This window comes from Acipenser ruthenus, chromosome 9 (genome assembly GCF_902713425.1).
Source record: "Acipenser ruthenus chromosome 9, fAciRut3.2 maternal haplotype, whole genome shotgun sequence".
In the NCBI taxonomy this organism is placed as follows: Eukaryota; Metazoa; Chordata; class Actinopteri; order Acipenseriformes; family Acipenseridae; genus Acipenser; species Acipenser ruthenus.
This window is the reverse complement of record NC_081197.1, coordinates 18047647-18072061: the sequence shown is the minus strand read 5'-3', so window position 1 is coordinate 18072061 and position 24415 is coordinate 18047647. Positions and strand designations below refer to the sequence as shown.

General features: G+C 35.8%; 1 protein-coding gene across 8 annotated transcripts in view; it reads right to left on the bottom strand.

Annotated features, from left to right (window-relative positions):
• The window catches only part of LOC117405606 (roundabout homolog 2), a 714952-nt gene that overhangs the window by 521537 nt on the left and 169000 nt on the right, over positions 1-24415 (bottom strand). For 7 of the 8 annotated variants that reach the window (XM_059031303.1, XM_059031309.1, XM_059031307.1 and 4 more), the window contains exon 1: positions 15930-16673. The exons of the other annotated variant lie outside the window; for it this stretch is intronic. In XM_059031303.1, coding sequence (XP_058887286.1) covers positions 15930-16053 — 124 coding nt within the window. In that variant the 5' untranslated portion in view covers positions 16054-16673. Of the gene's footprint in view, positions 1-15929; positions 16674-24415 lie in introns of those variants that run through there. 8 annotated transcript variants of the gene reach the window in all.

Here is a 24415-nt window from a genome sequence, read left to right as displayed (position 1 = left end):
TCATGGTTTATTACTGAAATGTATGATGTGCTACATTATAGAATAGATTATCTAAGTATTAATGTATTTTATTTGAACACATCAAAATGAATCACAGATTTGGTCTGCTTTGCATTTTTTTAATGTTTAAATGTGATTGATATTATTTACTTTCTCTATAGAGGCTGACAATAATAGCTTACTTATTTTACTACTAAAATGAAAAGCGAATATTACAACTCCAAGCAGAAAAAAAGCAAAACCAGAAAAAAGCATTTTATCCCCATAAACACAGATGATGTAATCTGCCCTTGTTCAAGTATTATTATGTGGTCTAAAAGGCTATTCTTTTGACATTCACAAGTCTTTCATTCATGCTTTTGTGATATTCATGAACTAGCTCTCTTGTTATTGTTTTATTTAGTTTTTTAACAACAGTCAACAGTTTCATGAATATCCAACGTTATTTTATGCATACAAATAGAAAAAATAACTGATGTTAAACTTTGTGAACATTGTGCGTGTGTGGGTGCATGCAGAATAAGTAGACCGTAGTTTCCAACACAAATCAAAGTTTTATTTGGGGTCCTGAAATGCCCAGGAAAAGACCATCATGTTCACGAGACAAAGGCAAAAGAAAATAGACAATTCATAAGCAAAAAGAAAAGACAAGGTAAACCAACTGGACCATCAACCACATCCAGCCCGTGCGTCAAAGCTGTTCTGCCTGGTTTACTATCAGGTCGATAACAGCCACAGATGGTCTATTAAACCAGGTTTTTTTTACTCCTGTATCATCGGTGAAAACCAGCACAAGCTGTCCACACAAGAGCCAGAAGAGCAGCTGACCACTCGCTGGCTCCAGTGCTTTAGGTAAAGATCCAGCGACTCAATCCTGGGCAATGGTAGGAATTCCCTCATACCCGCACAAGTTGCGATATCAGGCGCATACGCAGAACCAGCAGCTATTGGTTTGGATCACCATCACTCTTTGAAGCTTTGGGCGTAGATAATCCCAGGTGAGTTTCTCAGCTCGGAAGACAGACCCGACTGGCTGCAGAGGCGCTCTTTTTAAAGGGGTGATGAGTATCCAGGAATTGGACTATTACAGGCTACAGGTGTCTTAACAAGGTGAGAAATGTGTATATTATGTGTATAGTTCATTATTTTCTATAGGCTGAAGTATATAAAGATGAAACCAAAAATATGTAAGAATGTATTTTTAAAATGTATGATGTGTTCATGTTTACACTTAAAGACAACTCAAGTGCCTTGTGTTAAAAAACAATTTATTGATGTTTTATTTCCTCTTCCATTAGTTCCCTTTGGAACCAATTTTATAACAATGGAAGATAAAAAAGGCATACCTTTTCTGAGTCTGAAGGAATACTTCAACGCAAGATAGCAACAAAACAGTCAAATCAAAAAGCAAAAGATGACAACATGCTATTCTTAGATGATACGTGTGATACGTCTAAAATAGGAAGATCGACTTTCATTCCCCTGAAATTGCAGTATAATGGATCTGTTTGACCAGCCTGCCACAGACTCGTGCCAGTTCTGCTTTAGTCACTTCTTCTGGATCTGTTTTTTGGAAACACTTGACCCTTTGGGAGTTTTCTGCACAAACTCCCTGACAGTTTGAAAACTCACACTCCTCAGTGGAAACACATACACACTTTTCAAAATGCATAGCAGTCTTTCTAATAATTCATGTCAGGTATTCTTATCTAAAGTACTTCACACACCAGATTCACAGTTTCTTCTAAAAAGATTGTACATGTCTTTCAGCTGCTCATTCTGTGAGTCATATTCCTGTGTTAATGATCATACAGTGTGTGAACACAGCTGCATAAATAATGTCACAAAGCAGGAAACCAAACAAAAACAGATACATTATAAAACTGCATATAACTTGAACATGATGCAATTAGGCAGTGTAGACTTTAATGACAGCATGTATCCCAAAATAAGCAAACTGTTTTTGCTACATTATTTCAATTCAAATGTGACTTTAAGCAACAATATTAAACACATCACTGTCTGAGAAAATTCCAACGAAAATAGATCTAGCACGCTGTGATTGTCTCGCTATTATTCCTGAAAAATTATAGATGTTTGTGAGGAGATTTTCTTAATATGCCAATTTGTTTTGAAAACCTACATACACATACACGTAGGATAAATAAACGCAAGGTCATATGTTGGTCTGCAAAATACTGTTTCAATGTACTGCATTATTTCTATATGTTTGTTAGCTTGACTAAATTGAAGACAACTAGGGCACTAGCTGAAACATTTGTCTACTTGACCTTATTTCTTACAAGTTTATAATTTGTTGCATAAGTGGCAACCAGTCATAACTGTATGCATACAAGTTCGATCTATAGTGAGGTCAGAAACCCACAAGAGCTGTGCAATCTCAACACTCTGAATGGGTAGAACAAGTAATTATGAGATTATATCATCATTCCAAGCAACCACCAGTCATAGCTGCAAACTAAAGATCCAGTCTTAAAATGCTTCGTCAAACAATACTACCTACTTTCAAAAAACAAAAAATGTGTAGTTTGAGAGAAGCCACTTGAATAAGCTCTACAGTAAGCTGATTTATTATCTGTATGTGTTAATAAAAAAGGGGTATATGTACCATTACTAAATTAGAGTGGATAATAAATGACATTGAGGTTTAAGAAAACTGGGTATGGAACATTCATTTTATTCAGCCTACTTGTGTCTAATCTTATTCACTGGGAAATAACATCCAGCCATATATGTTATAAAATATTCATTTGCAATCATGCTGACCTACTTAGTCATATGCACAAGTACTGTATAGTTAATGCCTTTTTTTCAAATCAGCCTTTCAGCAGTAGATGCAGCTGGCATTTATGATGTTTTTTTCGAACATTTAAGAGATACCTGTAGTGATAACTGAACTTGTATTGTTTTGTGTATTATAATAAAACCATATGCATATTGCTCCAAACGCACCAGATGCTAAATACTGGTGTTACCACCAAAATGCAAACACTGTAATAATGACTATTCAATTTACGGTCAACTGCTACTAACCGGTAAGGTAATGTTTTTAACTTCACTAACTGATAATTTAGATATATCCATTTGAACCTTTACTTAACACAGGCTTGGTTTAAAATCAAAGCAGGTGTTTACATATTACCAAACAAGATCAATGTAGGGTAATCTTGAAAACACAAAACATATAATGAGTAAACCACCACACAAAAGCAAGACTTTGATTTAAATGTAGCATTACAAGACCGTGGCAGTTATAACAGAAAGGATACAGTGGCAGAGATCCTAATATTAATAAACAGAGAACTCTAAGGAGGACTTTATTGACTGATGAACTTACACCTTCCCCTCTGATCACTGATTAAATAGCTTCATGAGACAGTCGCTACAGAAAGTGTTTTCTGAAAGATATTGATAGTGGTGAGGGGATTGAGCAGTCCCTTACCTTAAAACATAAATATGTTTACAAAAGCAATTTATCTGTAAAAGAGTTATTTAATCCATCATCAGTTGTAGAATATTTCATTACACAGTATGGCATGCCGCTGTCGCTATAAATGACTAAATACAAAGGAATATTCTTGATATGAAATCTCCCTTTTTCTTGAAATAATGTTCAAATGACACCATAAATTATTTATTTTCATATACAGTCATCCCTCTTTATACTGCCAGGTAAGGGCCATGGGCAAAAATGGGCAATAAGCAAGGGTGGCGTTATAGTGAGAGTCAAAAAAAAACAAATAAAAAAAATCACACACACACACCCTATGTCTGCAATACATTCAAACGTTTTATTTTTTTAGTTATACAATTACAGTATCTCCAGGCCATTTTATTAAAATATTAATCTTTTTTTTTAAACTACAGTACTAGTTCTTAACACAACAGTAGTTTTACTAGTGATGTTTTTTTATCATCTTTTCCCATCTGTATGAAACATACATGGTTACTTGTGAGGAGCAGTTTATACTTAAAAAAAATTAAAAATAAATAAACAAACAATCATTTAGTGTCAAATCACAAAACAACAATTCCATAAAAACAAAAAAGTGTATGATTGCTTTTTTTTTTTTTTTTTACTGTACTGGTCATTTCAACTTTGCTGTTTGTGGCACGATTGTAAGCCTGCTGAATACTATCCCCCATTAAACGATGCCATCTATTTATTTCACGAAGCAATTTAAGCTCAACAGCATTCTTTTTTAAGCAGTTAAAAAAATGTGTACAGGCAAACACTTTTTTTTAAAACAAAAGTAAAAAAATAAAAAAACACTATTCTGCTGTTTACAAAACTGATGCTTTAGTTTAAGTCAGCCTTCATTTGTGCAAAACTTGCACGTAAACAAACAAACCTCTTACCGTACTTAAAAAAAAAAAATGTAACATTTACTGTGGTTTATAAAAGTCACTGTCAAGCCTTTTTCAGGTTAACAAATCGACCCGTTCCATCAAGGTAAGTCATTTGTTTTTATCCATTAGAATGTCTCCAATTGTCCTTTGATTAACAGTATATGCCTCACTTTGGTGAGAAATCATTTGCAGTGTCTTGCTTTCTTATTTTCAGATGCATACATGCAGATTTTTTTCTTTTGCTCTGATGTTAAATGTAGGGTCGACACGCCATTTTGTACTTTCTGTTTTGCTTTGGGAATGGGAGTGTTGATGACATTGGGATGAACGTTCAGTTAACAACGAATTAGGAAAGCGAGTCAAAGGTTAACTGCATTAACTTTGTTGTTTTAATTGGCCATGATTATTTCGCTGGCGCTACAATGAGGGAAACTACAATGCTTATATTTACGTTTGCTTGGCTTGGGAAGTTGGCGGGTGGCGGACAGCGGGGAGGTGATATAACGGGTAAAAATAGCACTGTTTTTATATTGGTGACATTTGTTCTGTGAGAATACCTGGCAGTATGCAAGGGTGGTGTTATAAAGGGGGGCGGTATAACACAGGACAACTGTATATATATTGTGGCAAAGTGTGGGGTAAAGTGGTGGATGGGCAGTATTATGGGGCACGCGTGAACTTTTTTGGCTACGATATTTGTTAAATCCATTTGTACTTCTCTTGCTAAGAGGAGAACATTTGTAAATAAACATAAAGGCACTATCCTGTTTAAAGAAAGAACTTCTTCTTCTCCTTCTGGTTAATCTATAGGGCGCATTCCATCTATTATTTTAGATGATTAGCGCCCTCTATCTGTAGTCCTTTGTCTGTCTTTGTTTTACTTTATTTTTCTGTCACATTTATTATAACTTCCCTTCTTTTCCTGTTTCCTTTATATATTTCGTCAGTACCCTTTCTCTATTCAGTCTCCCTTCCTCTTTCCCTTTTCCCAGCAAGTTCTTTATATTGACTTCATATACCTCAATTTCTCTCAGCCTCCTCTCCATTTTCCTTCTCTGCTCCTCATATTTCTCACACTTTAATAAATAATGTTCTACTGTTTCAGCTACTTTACATTTTTCACACTTTCCATCTTCATATTTCCCCAGTCTTAAAAGATGTTCATTTAAAGATCTATGCCCAATCCTTAACCTATCCAACGCTCTTTCCTCTTTCCTTCCCAAATCTTTGTTCACCCAACTGTTATTCACCTCTTTCTGGATATTATGATAAAACCTTCCTTTTATGCTTTCATCCCATCTCTTCTGCCATTCTTTTACTATGATTTTTTTAACATAGCCTCCCATTTCCTGCAATCCCAGAGGAATCACCACATCAATTTCCTCTCTTTTTAACCCATTTTTTGCTGCCAGATCTTCATTGCCCAGAATGCCAGAGTGACCAGGAATCCAAACTAAAATCACTTTGATCCCCATTATTGTACATTCCTTATATTGTTGCATTATTTCAAACATGATATCTCTTCTATCATTAAACTCCCCTTTTAATGCAATAAGAACACTCAATGAATCTGAAAATATGACTGCTTTTTTAGGCTTTATTTCAGCTATTTTAACTATTGCATATAGTATAGCTACCATTTCTGCAACATATACCGATAAATGGTCAGATATCCTCGCTATTTTACAGATATCTAATTCTGGGATATAATATGCAATCGCCACTCTTCCTGTTTTTGGATCCTTGGATCCATCTGTATATATACATAGCGCCTCCATAATCTTCTCCTCTATAAAAGCTTGACTCTTTCTTTTCAGTTCCATTTTTTCCCCTCCTTTCTTCACTTGCTCACCCAATTCTATACAACAGTTTGGTTTTTCCATCAACCAACCCGGAAACACATTTATATTAACATTCTTTACCAACTTCAGATTTTCCATTCCCAATTCCTTTATCCATTTTTGCATCCAATACCCCAACGTGCCCCCATTTGTTTCCCACCTCTCCTTTTTATAATGATTAATCCACCTATCTTCCATGCTTTTCCGAGGAGGAAATTCTGAATGCATAGAGTTAGCCTTTACCCAAGATTTTATACTTAACCATTTCCTCCTTAGTTCCAATGGCATCTCATTTATTAAAACCTGCATAGCATTTATTGGAGCAGATTTCATAGCTCCTATACACACCCTTATTGCTTTAGCTTGCCAATTATCCAATTTTTCCATCTTACTTTTACAAGTTCCCACTAGAATCTGATTTCCATAATCTATTACACTCCTAATTAACCCTCTGTATATCATCATCATACAAGTTTTATTTGCTCCCCAACTTGTCCCTGAAATACTTCTTAGAATATTCATCCTTCCTTTACATTTATCTATTATAGAATTTATTTGTTTTCCCCAAGTTAATTTTTTTTATCAAACTACACTCCCAAGTATTTAAATTCCTCCACCTCTAAGAATCTTATCTTGGTATAATAAATTTAACTTCTCCTGCTCTCTTCTTCTTCGTGAAAATAATAGCATCTCTGTTTTTGTTACTGATATTTTAAAGCCCCATTTATTTATTAAAGAAAGAACTTGCTGTGTCCTGGGTGTTGTATCTGGTGAAACGTGACGAAAGCAATCCCTGAAATAAACACTTTGTCACAAGGGGTGGAGAATGTGGGCAGCTGAACAACACTGAAGACACAGGGCTTTTTACCGAGGGATTTTAGCTAACCAGTTGTCAGAGGTATACAAATGAGCCGTGTCCCCTACTTAAGACGTCACTGGCATACACCGTCTGTTTACACCGTCACGTTATGGCTACGGAACATGTCTGGAGACAGGCAGGTTGTCCGAAATACTAAGATGTCAGTTTAAAAAATAATATTACTAGCACACACAGGTGGTAGACGCGAGTGAAAGGTTAGGGTAGGTGCAGTATACGCTTTTTGATTAAAAAACCTTTTTTTATATATAGCTTATATGCACATGCCTTCCTGAAAAAGAACTGTAACCACCAGAAATGTAATGTGTTGTATAGTTCATGATATTTAAATTTTGGTTGAGAAAAAAATTGATCCTCTAAGCACACGTTTCCTTTGCAGTGCACAAGAAAGTACAGAAGGCACTAGAGCATCAGCAAGCTCTGGTTATTTTTCTCATAATATTACGTTTAAAAATTTCACTTGAATTACAAATGGCACAGAAAGACAGTACCACACAGTTATGTTAAAATACAATTAATTGTTAAAATGCCAGAAATAAAATCACCTAGCTTTTATTTGTTACTGTATTCCCTCAGTTTGCAAATACCTGCACAATCCATTCAAATACAACAACATCTCAAATCTATTTCTCATACAGTACACTTTACCATACAAAAAATAAATAAATACAGCTAGATTGAGACTTGCTGCCTGCTAGGCTTGGTTGAGGGGAAGGGCAGCGAGTGATTGGCTGTGCTGGACCTCAATCAGCAGGTGGGCGGGTCTTGACCGAGTGTCCGTCAGTTCAAAAACATCTGCGGGAGATGGTTCGGGGCGACTGCAACGCCATGCCAGAGGGGAGCAGCGTATACTTGGGAGGAGAGGGTCCGCCCTGCAGGAACGACAGCTACGCAACCCTCAGACTGCAAGAGGTGCTTGTGAAGGCAATGCCCAGCCAAGGCCGTATGATGCATCATGAGTCGTTGTATGAATACCGGCTCATCAGTAGGTTAGTTTAGGGGATAGTGATCCCATGTGATGTATAGCGAGGGTTACGTAGTGACGCCTCGTTTTAAGGCTAGCGCTCGCCCTCTGGGGCACCTTTTATTTGTAGTTTTTGTACTGTGTTTTATTTTGCCTTTTGTACAGCTTGCTGTATGTGTCCTCTGTTATAATAGTATCCCTGTGGTAAGTTTGGCACATAAATACTGTACCACAATAATAATGACATGGTAGCATGGCAGTGCAATGAATACCACTGTGTACTATTTATACCATTGTCATACCACTAACAAATACAACTGTGAATTTGTTACTACTGTGGTTTTTGTGTAGACTTTTGTTACCATTGCCCATAAGCTATTGAAGATCACTTATATTTGGTTTTTGGTGAAATGTGGCAACAGTTGAAAGGTTAATGATTTAACCTGGCTTGTAATAAAAACAATAATATATGGTACAATAAAAACCTCACCATTTGAGGATTGAAAGACTGGAGACATAGCATGATAATTTACGTAGATAATGCCCATGACATATAAAAGGAAATTAGGATCTTCCACACTTGTTATTATGCAGGCCTGTGACCTGTCCAGTTTCTAATAGGACACTGCAATGATTCATGTTCTGTATATGTCTTCCTGGACAGACCTAGTTTGACCTCTATTGTTAATATTTGACCATAACCACTTAAAGGTTACCTGCTGGATTTGTTTGTACCCTTATACATTATACTTTATTATTATTATTATTATTATTTATTTCTTAGCAGACGCGACTTAAGCAAATACATTTCAAGTGTTACAATACAAGTAATACAATAAGAGCAAGAAATACAATAACTTTTGTTCAAGCAAAGTACAAGTGTGACAAACCACAATTCAATAATACAGCAGATAATAGTGATAGTTACATCTGGATATGATTAAATAGTGATAGTTACATCAGGATGTGATTAAATACAAAGTACTACAGGTTAAACACTTGGCAGATTACAGTATTCTGAAGTACAGGATTAAATGCAGTAAAATAGGGGGCAGATAAGAGCAAAATAAAGCACATTTACATGAAGGGTGATAGTGTCCCAGGATACAAACAGAGGAGTTCTACAAGTGCTGTTTGAAGAGGTGAGTCTTAAGGAGGCGCCGGAATGTGGTCAGGGACTGGGCAGTCCTAACATCTGTAGGAAGGTCATTCCACCACTGCGGAGCAAGGGTGGAGAAGGAGCGGGCTCTGGAGGCAGGGGAGCGTAGCGGAGGTAGAGCTAGTCTTCTAGTGCAGGCGGAGCGGAGAGGTCGAGTGGGGGTGTAGGGAGAGATGAGGGTCTGGAGGTAGCTGGGTGCAGTCTGGTCAAGGCATCTGTAGGCTAGTACAAGAGTCTTGAACTGGATGCGAGCGGTGATCGGGAGCCAGTGGAGCGAGCGTGGAGTAGCGTGGAGTATACTGTACTTTAAACTAGATTACTGCAAAGTTTCTGTTGTTACTTTGAACAACGTATTGGACAAGACAGCTACATAGAACATTTAGTGAGATAGAGAGCTAAAATCTTTCACCAGGCTTGCCAGCTGTGATAACGATGTATAATTTAATTGAAGCTAGGCTTCTATCCTCTATAGAACTCCAACTTCTTTCCCATGTTTATGCATTATTCAGGCTAATGGTGACCCTGAAATTGAAAAAAGCTTCTTATCTCTTAAAACTTTTATTGAGGAGAGCAGTAAAAAAAAAAAAACGCACAAAGACTGAAAGCGTTCTGTCTGCTCTAATGTAAAGTGAAGGATTGCTGTTTTTGGCTCTTGCAGCATCACTTTCCTGGCAACAAGAGTAATCTGATTGGTTGAAACACCAAGGTCCTATACTGTGAAGTGTTTTTCTTTTTTTTTTTTTCTATCGTACCTGTGAAATTATTTAACTTTAAAACATGAAGCACTGAATCTCAAACTCCTTCTCACCCACGCCAGATATCTGAAATAATACCTTCTGTTCAGGCCTAACCGAATCTCACATGGCCATCTACTGTACAGTATATTGTAATTTGTGTGCAGTAGTGCAAGGAAAAGTGCCGATGAAATACTGACATTGGCCGGGATTTGGACAACTTATTTGGTTCATCTGATTTTCATTCACATAAAAATCAGTCTATTAGAAATCAAGGTTATACCAAACAGAACAATGATGATGGCTTATAATAAACATCCTGCTTTAGTTAAAGCAATTTATGTTATAACTATACAAACACTGAGAATTAAAAACAGAACACAGCTATATATCAATGGTATATCTCAGTCCCATACATTATAAATCAGGTATGAAAATGTAATCAAACTGAAAATCTACTGGTTTACATATAATATGTTTTTATTTTTACCATATTCAGGTCTGTTTTTCGATCTGCGTGTCTGTACACTATATTTACCTATTTATCTATCTGTATCTGTGAATTTGTTTTTTTCACTAAAGAACAGACAGAAGAGATAAACCAAAGACTGTAGAGTATAATTGTGCATCTAGACTATCAAAGGGAGACATTGGAGTTTATTTTGATGATCTTAACAGCTACAAACCAAAATGCTGTCACCTTTCAACTAAATAAATCCTTCCAGTGTTTTCCCTTAGGAGTGATTTATTGACCACCTTATTAACATTGCTCAATACAATACAATACAATACAGTGAAATATACAGTATGTGGTGATCTCTTGATTGTTCTGGGTAAAGGTGGCTTCTAGAAAATAGGAAGCAGGATAGAAGGGGTAGACATTTTTAGATACATTTTTAATGTTTACTTTTCTGAGCCAACACCAATGGCATAAGGGTTGGAAGGAGACATTTCCTCATATAATGATCTTTGTGTCAAAAACATGACTTGGCCTATGTTAATGAACATTCTAAATGCATGTAACCCATTCCGTGGGTCAGCGCTTGGCCCAGTGGTGAACAGCCCTTTACCAGGAAGAACAGTGCTCTTGAAAATAGCAGGATTCAGCAAACATTTTAGATTCTGCAAATGGTATGTGAAAAAACAAGTGTTTTATGGTCCATAGAGCAGAGTGCTATTACTAGAGAGCAGTCTGAAATAATTGGAACAATATTTAGTCATTTTCACATGATTACACAATGTTTGATACACATGGTAGTCAGAAGATACCGAATTAAGAAATGCATTATCTCCTTACCACATACATTGTATCACAAAATGTTATTTTAGCAATAAGACTAGACACAAACGACATCACCAGTGGGGCCCAAAGCAAAAGCGTTATAGTGTTACAACCTGACAACTGTTATGCCTGATTGTATCCTTTGTGGTGGGTTGTTTTCAGAGTATCCTTTTCTAAAAGACAGCAAAATTGACATTTTAATCTGCATGTAAATTGGCAACTTCAGAGTATAAGGTAAAAATAAGGGTTTGGCATCATTTAGTGGTTAAGGATTTTAGATACCATTAGTTAAGTGTATTCTTTGTAATAATGAGCAATTATAATTGCTTTGGCAGTAACACTGTATAAAACTACCTTGCCTACTTTGTAGGGAGAGCTGAACAGGTTAGGGTAAATGGGGTCATTGGCAATAAAATCTGCTAGCCATACGTCAGGAGCTTCTGTCGTGTCCCTATGATAAAACTGAAACATAAAACATAATTATTGTTCACTGTAATTCTTGGTTCCATTAGAACTCTTCTTCATTCGTCAAAATGTGACTGGAATGTGTTAATTAACTGGTATGACAGTAGGGTTTATAAACACGGGCATGGCATTTATTTCAATGCTTTTTAAAGTCAATTATTTAATCAAAAAAGACATTGATAACAACATTTCCTTTGAACAATGGTTTTTGAAATGCTTTTATTTTTCATTTAATTATAAACAGCATTCCATCATTTCTTAAGTAGATTCCTTCCTAAGGTTTATACCTCCATTAATTCAGATAAAATATGATGTTGAAAAACCCCAGGGGCAAAACCACTTGACTTATGAAGAATCCCTTTCAAACATCTTGGCAAGAGTCCCACCAATCATAAGTTTTATGAAACATCCATTATTTAAAACTTGGTGGAATATTCTTTTATGAAAGTAATCATTTAAACAGGGTCATAACATTTGTATTGTAGCGGCTGATAGAAACATATACATTTATACTTCAGATGCTGCTTACAGGACCAAGGAAAGATAAGATGAAGAATAACCTGTCTACCAGTGGTTGACAAGCAAATTTTGAATCCAGTTTGGTACATTTTTCAGTTTATACACCCTTAAGGAGCGAGGCAAGGTAGGCTAGTTCTAATTACATGTAGCTGGAGATGTACATTCATCCACTTCAAGATAAACGCACAAAATGCAACATTGCATACCATACTACATAATAAAGTAATATTATTGTGCACCTACTTTTCCTTTCTGAAATTGTAATACAACCATTTATCCTACTGGTATGTATATTATATAAACCAATGGGTTTGCCTTGAATACTTTAATGTATTCGTTAAAATAGGAAATAATGACAGAATTGGGGCAAAGATACTTGCAAACCTAATATGTATACATACATATAAATAAAAAAGAAATCATGGATATGCATGGGGAAAATACACCCTCATTAAAATGAACATCTAGGAATGATCCTTGTTTACGGGTATTTTATTTTCTTCTAACCACATCCATAGCACTAAATATAAGGACCTGAAACCCTCCTAAGGGGAAGAAAAAGAAGGCATGTAATTTCCTGTAGGTGTTTAGTAACAGCTCTTAAAAACAGATAATGCATTCCAAGTACCCTCCAGATCTTGCTTCCAAGTGCAAGTGCCTTAAATCATTGTTGTTTTGCAGCTGAATTCACCACCCCGTGTCAGAAAATTATATCAAACGGGGTCCACAACAACACTTCTACTGCATACCAGTGCTGGTCTTGTCTGCCATTCACATCTATCACTTCGAAGTTTTCATCACCACAATTACCATATCACTGTAGTAGTACTTTGTCTTTTTCAAGTAATGTAAAATGTGCTGTGTATGGACTGATCAAGTAGTTCTGCCAAGTTGTCTGCTACAGAAATATTGTTGAGTGCTCACCACTATAATAATAATAATATATAATTTCAGGGTCATGGGTATCTTTTGAAGGACAACACTGGCGTCTCTACTCAGATGCTGCTGCATTATAATAAAATTCTTAATTATAAATATTAAAAACTGTTCTAAAAGTATTCCATTCTAAATGTTTAGCTTGTTTTTTGACACACAGTAGGGGGAATGGACATCTCGAGACGTCATAGTATGTAGCCCTCTGAACCATAACACCAGTGCTGTGAAATATGATGAGATTCCTTCAGGCCTGCACAAGGCACTATCAAGGCTCTTTCAATATATCACCATTTCTGGGTCTATTATCATATTTCCTGCCTCCACAATGCTGATACAAAGTCCAGATTGTCAGAAAACTATTATACAGAGAATAATACAAAAAACGCATAACTTTAACATAATCACATCTTATTCTATTCATAACTGTATCACTTTGTTTGAGAATTAATTACTAAATATATGTTATAGGGCTCAAGGATTTCTAGAAATTTGGAGAGCATGAGCATTCAGAGGTTTGACAAAAATGTTGAAACCTGTAACATTGGGCACCATTCACTAAACCATTATAGAAAACTGGGTAAGAAGAGTCTAAATTGAGCTTCAAAAGCAATACTCAGCCCAGTGTAGTGATAGTTTGCATTATCCTTTTAATGTTGCATAATCTCTGTTAATCCACTTTAAGGGTGATGCTTGAAGACTGTCCACAGCTAAAAAATGTATGCCAATCCCCCTGAATGTTTGTAGAGTAAGCCACTATGAAGATGGAAGTCATTATTAGGCCAGTTACCACTTGTATGTGTATTGGACTGATTCAGCAATTGAGTACATGCTAATGGAGTCAGACCACCGCTAGGGAAACTGTTGTAGGAGGGATTTTCAGAGACAGGCCCAACATAACCTTTCTGGAAGTTTGTACGTTCACATGTCTCAACTCTCCAGGGCTGGATATTACTACATAACCTACCAGTACTGAGCTAGTAAGTACTGGTAGGTAATGAGCTTGTTGTATAAAAAGAACAATGTTCTTTACTCTTCCTCATGAGAATGTACCTTATAAATAAGCAGATTTCCAAAACAAATTGATTTAGATAACAAAAAGTAAACAAAAATATTGAAGATATTGTATATTTTTAAATCAATATTTCCTGTATTAAGGAAGTAAATGAAGCTGCACTTTGTATTGCCTTTTGCTTAAATTCATGAGCCTGAACAAAACATGACTTATTTCTGAAATAAAATGTATAATAACATGCTCCATCATTTTACTGTGGACCAGATATTACATGTCTGAATTTTAAATTGATGTTTAAGTAGGTCTGTTTCATCGCTCCAAACTATGTTGGTTATCTTATTCCAATGCACCAGAAAAATCATAAACATGACTTAAATACACTTTATGTAGACCCAACAAACTGATACTCTTTACAACCACTAAAACATGAATATATAGTATATATTGCTTTTCTATGTTTATGGATTGCTGCAATTGAAATGATAAACATTTGTGACACTGCTTGTGATCATTAAGGACATGTAGCAGAACTTGATGTCAAATGCTTTTTCAATTAAACTTCTGAGTGACTTATTTATTGAACTACCTTAAATAATTTGCAGGATGCAAAACATTACTCCAGAATGTACCTTTATCGACTTGACCATTTCAAATAAAAAGTAAGTCAAAAAGCTTAATATGGTGCTAAATATTTGAAACCATTACTCTATAAAAGACATAAATAGCAATTTAACCAAATAAGCATTATAATTAGCTCCCCACACAATAAGAAGTTTAGAACATCACTTTGCAAGTGGACACGATCATTAATGTGCCAGTCTTCTAAATTAATGATCTTTGAGCACTCCTAAGGTAGCAGAACACAGAGTAGCAGGACTTGCATAGCACTCATCCAGAACACACAATAACAAAAAGTGAAAGGATGAATCAGAAAGCATGAGGTAGTTACTTAAAATCTTATTAATGCACAACATTTCTGATGCTCACTCTTTGAAGACTGCCAGGCTGCTTAGCGAGAACTGCTTCTACCAACAATGCTGAACAGCTGTCAAGAGTTTTCCAAGGAAAACGCAGAGATTAAAAGTGGCTTTAATCCAACAAAAGGGATTATATGAAGAAAGTGAAGGGGTGTGAACGCCTCCTGCCGAGGAGTTGCAGTAAATTATTAAAACTGTCTTTAGAATGTTGATCCCACTCTTTAACCTGAAATCACAACGTTGACAGTAGAGGGAAATAGACAGGGCTGTTAAAGATGAGATTAATTCACTAGACTCTGTGTGATCATTAGATATGTCCACCAGTGCTCCCAATCAGGAAAGATGCAAATCAAAGTGTTTTCAAAACACAGGGAGTCCACCACATGCCCTACGGCACTCATGTGCAGCTAACTCAGAAATGTATGAATATCTATCCTTAGCAAACTCATCTGATTACTAATAGCTTCAACTGAAAAGTTATGTAATCAATCCATTTGGCTTAAAAACCATTGGAATATATATTAAAGCCATGAAATATGATACATTTAACGAGAACACGTCCTTGTAAGACAAGCACTAAATACATTACTTTATGGCTTTTTTCTTAACCTTTTACTTTTTTTTTCTAAGATTTCTTCCTCATTTACTGTATAATTAAAGTATAAAGACATGGTTTTGAAAGGCTAAAAAAGATAACAAATAAACAATAAAGTTAGTGTTACACCAGCTGTAAATCCTAACAAGCCCTAAAACATTTATAAATTACAGGAAAAATATACTTTTGTCACTTACCACCCTTCCCATATCTCCCCTTGGTTCTGCTCAGCTTGCCAAGAGTTGGAACACAGAACAGGAAGAACAGAAATAAAAGAAGTTCAAATATAGAAAAATTTCCCTTTTTTGCCCTACAAAACATTTCCAAGAGTTATTTTCACAAGCTCTTCACATCTTTATTTTCCTCACACTGCGCTACATTCTCTTTTGGAAGATGTCATTAATCACTGAGAAATGAGAACTGGGGCTTGCTTTGCCATCTTCAGATGTTGAGGTAATATCTCACTGATATAGCCCTGAGGAAAGCCACATTTCTCACTGATCCAGCATCACCCACATAGCAGCCAGCCGATGTGCTACAGTGCTGCTTCTGCAAAATAATTTCCGCTCTCCACTTCAGCTTTCAGTGGGAATACATCTTACTGCTTTCAATGTGAGCTGGATTAACAGCATCCACTGTTTGTGTCCGGTGGAAAAAAGAAAAAGGATGTCAGAACTGTGCAAAAAAAGGAAAGGAAGCAGTTGTCCTGACAGCTCTAATCCTGGCTGTCTAATCCTAATAGCCATGCAACCAACCAAATTGCTCTTTAAAGAGTAATAAGGCTTCAGCCAGCTAGAGCCACTGTCAGTGACACTTCGGTAGGTAATGCTGATTTTAAAAATGACTGAGGAACCAGCTGGAGATAGCCAAAACAGACCGCCACATGGTCCCAGTTCAGAATGTGATGTGCAGTGCAGAATATGCTCTCAAGAGTTTTTCATGTTAATCAGGGCTCTAAGAATTACGAAGATGATAGACTCTCTTGCTGGAATGTTTCTACTGTGTCGGTGCTTTTTTTTTTATTGCTGTCAGTAAAAGCTTCTACTGTGAATGTTAACCTTGATGGTGCTGGATATTTTTAAAGCATTGCATTTAAATATGGCATAGGGTACTTTTAAAGAACCTACGTATTGTTTAACTCGATATTGTGTTTTAGTGTTATTATTATTTTTATCTTACATTTCTTGAAGAAAGTTTCATATATATGTTGAGGAGGTTAGAGTGGAGTAACACATAGGGGGACATCAAGATCGATTGATGCTGCTCTAAATTGTCAGAGTGTACAGTAGCTCTCTGCCATGGCACAAATTTGACCCTGTCCGTGCCAAAATTAATGAGGCACGGCATAAGCTGGCACATTTAACCCTTTCAGGACCAAGCATTTTTCAGTGGGATGCTCCCCCAGGACCAGGCATTTTTTAGCTGTAGTTGACTCTCTTCCTATACAAATTCACAAAAAATCTATTTTTTACAGTAGCATCTTGGAAATTATGTCCTTTTTTTCAGAACACTGGGGAACATTATAAAGTACTTCAGAAACCATACAAACTTTTTCAACACAATATTTCGTTATTTATTTATTTATTTTAAGTTAAGTATTTTTTATTATGTATTCTGCTTAGAGATACATGTATAAAAATGCATTATTCTATGACCCGAGGGACCTTAGAATACTTCCTGAAAGTTTTGTTGAAAAATATTGATGTTTGGGCAAATTACAAGACATTGTTTCACCTGAGTGATAACAGTGACATAATACACATTTATTCTCTGATGTTTTGTTTCTGCTTTTGTCTGCCGAGTTGCTGTAAACTGTCAAAACGAAGTGCTTTTTTATCGTGTTAACACGATCCCGGTCCTTAAAAGGTTAAATGCGTAAATGCACTGCGCTGGTGTTCTGAAAATCTGCGCCTCCCCCTCAAAATGGGCTACCGGTAGCACAGATTAACAGAGTGTCTTGACTTTATATTATATTATTATTATACAACGGATAAAACCAAATATACAAAATGAAAAGGATAACTTAATGAATCAAGTTTATAACACAACGAATACAAACAATTGTACATAATGAAATAGCAAGTATCGAGATATAATTTCATCCTCAGGGAGATCAAAAAGGGTAATGCGGACCCTAAATACTCTCATTTCATCTCATTACTCTCCCTCTGTTTCTGTGTTGTTCAGGAAGGTTAGGAGCCTGCACTGTCCATCGAAAGAAATGCCCTGGAATATTCACAATATTACGAATTTCACGTGTTTGACTGCCTACTGTGAAAAATATGTATTTTATTTTCTTTACAGTATTTTCCATTACTCTTCACCTCCCCTGTTCATTTCATACTTTTATTATGTAGAAGCAACGCTACAGTAGCTGTACATGGTGCTGTGTCAATGCCGTGCATTTGGTTATTGCAGCAATGGGGTCAAACAATTACCAGCTTCATGATTGGTAAATTCCTCATACTGTACAATGACATTTCGACATACTACAAAAAACGTACTGTGTGTATAAAGAAAAACACAACAGCTTCTGTTTTGTCATTTCAGGTTTGCAGTTAACGTTTCTCCTGTGTTGAATATTTTCGGATTTGAGGCAGCAAAATAGGTTATTGGAATTTTAATTTTAATTAATGTGTTAACATGTTTTAAAGGTTTACAGAACTCGAAAATGTTGCTGAATTTGTCATTCAAGGTTCTTTTTAAAAAAGTCTGCTTGTTACTTTTTTTTGCAGCCAACACAGACGTCTTGTTTCCAGCAGAACTTTGTTACATTTTTAAAGATTGTTTCAACAGCGAATCGAGTTACAACGTACATTTTGAACAGTTGACTCAGTAGCTAGGCTAAATGTTAAAATGTTTCAGCCTTGGTTTTTGGGTGATGTTCTTGATGAACTATCAGTGATACCACATTTTAGGCAACTTAAACATCAGTAGAATATAATGTAAATAGAACATGTGTTTTCTAGTGATTTTTTTTTTAATTAAATGGCGGTTTCATGACACTCCATGAAATTTGTTGTTTTTTTTTTTATTGTCATTCATGAATTTCTTTAAAAAATATTGTGAATTTTCCAGGCCCGTAGTTATGACTGCTGCCATAATGCTCTTTCCTAGCAAATGCTTTCTGACTTTTTCTTTGCGCTCAAATAAGACCAATTTGAAATCTGACTTATTTGTGGATGCTTTTAGGCACAGCTGTTCTGCCGCTTCATAAATCTTAATATCACAGACTTCATTTACAAATGAGCCCCACCTACAATTTGCACATGCATATAATTAAGATTTGACACGTCTTAAAATACATGGCTAATGAGCGGCAGAGCGCATTGCACGGCAGAGGGCATTTTGGCAGTGATAACAGCCTTAACTTGCCAAAAGTGTCATAATAGATACAGGGCAATTTTAAGGCCGGCGTAAACTCGGCGCTATGGCCTTAATGGCATCGCCAATACTTGATACATGTCCCTCATAGAGTATAATGAATGTTAAAACAAGAATATTACAGTACTTGCTGAATATTTTTTGTATTTAGTTAATTTGTGTAATGCAGGTTATGTATTCTATCATGCATCCTCCTTTTATATAAAAAGAACTAGAGAAAAAAACAATACTTTCATGTTTATGTTTGACCTTTTATATGTTCTTCCTAAAATTAGAAATGCCTTTCTTTTCTCAATGTCAGGACATACTTTAAAATATATTTAAATATGTTGAACAAATTCAGTGCAGTCATAAATTAACTGCCTGCACAAGGGTACAACGTGTGTAAGCTGGCTAATATGCATGCTGTAGCTTTAATGTCCTAATTACAGCTTCTAAAGGAATCCATGATTAAGTCCATACTTTTTCATACACTGTGCAAGCAGAATCCACACTGGGTGTTGATACATTCTTCTCCACTTAACTACCTACAATAGTTGTAATAAGGTAAGGCAAGAGTTTAAAAAAAATAACCCTGTACTGTTGTGGTGTCTTAGGTCAAGACTGTATAGGATTTCCACTCCATCATTTAATGTATGACTCAGTCTTGTCATCCACACAGCATGTTCTTACCACAAGCACAGGTAAATAAAAAGAAAATCAATTTGTGTGGAATGACTTACTAGAAACAGTGATGGCCAGGAACTCCTTTAAGTAATGGCTCTTTGGACACGTTAGGAAGACTACAGATGTTCTGGCCTGCTGTTGATTTTACAGCTGTAATTATGTAGCTGAACTGACTTAAAGATGTAATAGTTGTTGTTGACAGTGGTCAAATTGAACAATTTAACAAAACATAAAACAAGCTTTTTTTTGTTTAAGTACAGTGCAAGTTTAAAATGTGTTTGGTGGTCTCAACTTAGCCCTCAGTCAACATTATAAAACAGGGTGTGCAAACCAAACTCTAATTGGTCCCTAGCAATCACATGACTGTCCATAAATATCATATAATGCGGATGTCATTTTTTAAATCACAAAAGTATTCATCCGCCATCAGCTGTTAGAATAAAACAATTTAAAATAACTCATAATTCTAAAGCACCATATTCAATAACTGAGGAGCCGTAAAATGAGCAGCGTTGACTTTTTGTTAAAAGATGGCTGAATGAACTGGATGACTAAGTGAAAAAGAACGAAACAATCTTGAAGAAACAAAAATGTGAAAAATACCAAAAAACGACTTCATGGGCTATGAAAGTGTTTAATGACTCAATTCTGGAAGAACAAAATGCCAAAAACCTGTAGAGTTACATACAATTCTACAGTGTTTCCAGCTTCCTCGGACTGACAGCAGGGATAAACAGATCTGAATAGTATAGAAGTTGGAAGAAACATAAATGTGATTTCTAACAGTAATTTCAAATCAGCAAATTATGTGTTTGTCTCCGTTATTAAATTATTTAGAAAGTCTGGTAATGACACAGCGCTAACCCATAACGTTTTCTTTTTTTGTAAGTATCTTATTTCTTCTACTCATAAAAAGAAAACGCTGTTTAATACAGTTTTGTTAAGGACGATTAGTGGGTTGTCAAAGTTTTGATTTGGTCCCAGCCTTAGTTCTGTTTCTGTTATTCCACTGTGCCGTTTTTCTTTTAAAGTAAAGTTAATTACTGGTACCGGTACTTTGTCAGATTTGGGAAATTGATCTTCATACCATTCGTCAAACGTTTTTCAATTAAAAAGGCAACATTTGATTGAATTGATTTGAATTTTTCTTAATTAATGATAATTTACAGATATTAAATGTTATAGAATAATGGCGTATTAATTTAAATTCAAAGCTTTTGGTGCTGCGTCTGCATTGAAAGTTTGCATGAGATTAACGTATGGCTGATAGAACACAGCTAACCAATCAGAAAGCAGGATTTTTCCAAGCAGGTTTATAAGGGTATTTATGTCTTTTTTGATGTTACAAGGGGGTGTAAGGAACAAATTTATTCTGCTGATGAAGTACGCTTCACAGATAATAATGCATATAACAGTGATACACACCCGTACCCGAAACTGTGCAAGATAGAAAGTATGTTTACCACATCAATCACCTTGTATATGACGTGATTGAAAATTTGCAACGCAAGTTTTCTGATGTATACGTACTAGATAAAGACATTAGCATTGATGAGAGTTTGAAGGGCGTCTGCTTTGAAATCTATAGCACAAAAAATAGTTTCTAAAAAGTGATATGACTTTTTGTTGCATTGTTGATAATGCTGCCATTGTAAAACAAAAAAAAATGTTATTTTGTGATTTATACTGTTATAATGCTACAATTGTAAACACATTGTTATTTTGTCATTTAAGTTCTATTGAAATTGCTTATTTGCGGGCTAAGAATGAAAAATCTGCAAAAAAAAAAACAACACTTTTTTGACATGGAAATTGCCAATATAACTGGGCAGCTGGGTGGTTAATACAAGGACGGTAAAACATGACTGACGTGTATCTGAGTGTCGTATATCTCAGTGCTGACTGTATCTGGACAGCGTGTCCTGTGTTATTGCTTATAAAGTATAAAAGGGGTTATAGCAGGGTAAAGAGATACAATTACTGTAATGTTTGCAATCGTGTATTTAAAAATCATGTATTGCAGTTACATTTTTGAAGAAGATTTACTATTTATTAGCATATCTTGAATGAAGGCTAGTCTAGTTTTTACATACATTCTAATGCAAACAAATGTGATTCCACTCAGTAAATCAATTAATAATTGTCTACAAACTAGGATAGCAATAATTGATAGAAATAAATGATTCATTTCCCACCGTTTTTATTTTTCTGTTTTATTTTGAATTGCATGAACAGTGGGGCTTTTTCACCTAGATCAACGCAAGCCAAGCACAGTTACTCTGAACTCTATTCACTTTCCTAAACATGTTTCTTTTGATGTGCTTGATGATTTCATTTCTCAACTTTTTCAGCTGCTGGGAGCATTGTATATAAACTAATGCCATTTTATTAAATGCAGCCCATTGTGCTAGCCTCATTCTTTCAAATTATAAGCCTGAATTGAATAAAAAAAACTAACCATATAAAAGCAGCATTACCAACATTTCCTCTAAATTTAAATACAAATGAAATTGATTTAACACATTTTACTTACTAGTCTTGTCTCAAATGTTGGAGATTGAAAGGATTCTTAAAAAGCAATAGCTTCATACGATTTTTCAGTTCGTCCCATGGTTTGATTTGGCTGTTGGAGAATAACATTATAGCAGGACCCATAGAATGATGCTTACAATAACCACAAAAAAAAAATGACCCAATATTGTCCCTGGGTTTCGGGTTCATGCACACCAATAGACACAAAGCTACTGTGGTAACATACAGTATGTCAAACATTTCCATTCAGTACTTTTTATAGTATATGCCAGCTTTGACTTTCAACCATTTTCAATATATGACTCATACAGTTATGAAGCATATTGCAGGTTTACACAGAGAATATCATTACCTAAACTAAACATCTAATTGTAAGTGAGATTAGATGGTAGTGGTTGGTTTGCTGTTGCTAGTAACACCATGTGGCGGAGTGTCCCACCCCTGTGTATTATTATTTGTATTTTTGTTTGCGGCGCAGTTAAAAGCGCCGTGTCTTTTATTATTTATAATTTAAAACCCCGTGAGGATGCATGACTGATCAGCTACTGATTATTTAACTAGCTGACAGTCATGCATCCTTACCAAATGCGTGCAGACTGTGGCAGAGGGGTAATAAGGTAATTAACAACTAGTTAACCCCTCGGCCAGAGTATAAGAAGCTGCAGCTGTCTGTTCTGCAGGGGGTGGAGTGTACAGAGGAGAGTACAGGGAGAGAGCGAGAGTGAGAAAAAAATAATACATAGGGGCGGGACACTCCGCCACACACCATTTTTAGCCTGGCCTAATGAAAACCATTGTAAACTCAAGTGAGTCCTTAGAACATGCCTGCAGGTATGTAGAAGTCCCTGGGAACTTTATTGGAGATTTTATTGCTTTCACTCTCAAGAACAATCTTTAGTTGCTGTTTGTTTACGTTGCTGGAGTATGCACCATGCAGTATGTGTTAAGACCTTAGCACAATGCATATAACATGACTGACCTGTCCCACATTCACACAATACATTAATCTATTAATCTATTTTCTTCAAATGTCCCTCTTTCCCTGTATAGATTATCACAGAACTCAGTACTGAGAAAAAGAGGCTGAATAACAACTGCCTCCTTCGAAACGCATCCTTTATCCAGCAGCAAGCCAAGTGGAGCAATGGCATGGATGCAAATCTCTACTTCACTGTCTCCTTCAGGGAGCTTCATCTCCTTATCATAGAAAGACAACAGTCCTGGCTGAATGGCAGCAGGGTATGTCCATCACTCCTGTGAATCTGGATGCTGCATGACCCCCTTGAATGTCTTCATAACCAATAAGCACAGAATGAGTATAGGGCATTGGTACACAGCCATATTGTTATCAAAATGCTATTTTGAGGTGTGCTGTATGAATAATGAAGAGTAGGCAATTCTGTTTGAGGTACATACACTACACTTTACTGTGACATTAATGCTTTACAAACTCATAAAACATTTAACATATAAAAAGGTAACGGTGTGCTCTGTGCAAGATCTGTTGCCATGCAGGAAATCTTAATAGACAACACAACTTGTGTTGGTAAGTACATATTTTACCTTGAATGTCATCTCTCTCTCTCTCTCTCTCTCTCTCTCTCTCTCTCTCTCTCTCTCTCTCTCTCTATATATATATATATATATATAGCATAATTTAATGTGAATTTAGGTCACATAATTATTACATTGTTGAAGAAGGATCTGTTGTTAATTTTTAGATAAAAATAATTGTTTTGAAAGGCCATTTAAATGTATAATTCAATTTATATTAGGCCATTAACAAAGACAGCATTTCCAATAAAGCTGTGCTCTGCACACTAAAGAAGCAAAGTTTTTCCCCTGGCGATTTTGTTAGTCCACACATATCAAACAACGTATCAATGTGTCGATACATGATTGCTCCCGGTCGGTATTTAAATGCCTGGAGTACAAAGACCAATGGGGCAGTGATTAGAAAGTCTATTTATTGACAGAAGTCCATTCACACATTAATTGGATACGAGATGTGTTAAAACAAAGTGTTGTGTCTTTGAAAGAAATATGTCTTTATAATGTACTACCCCTATGAAAAGAGCTGCTAGTTAAATACAGTATGTTT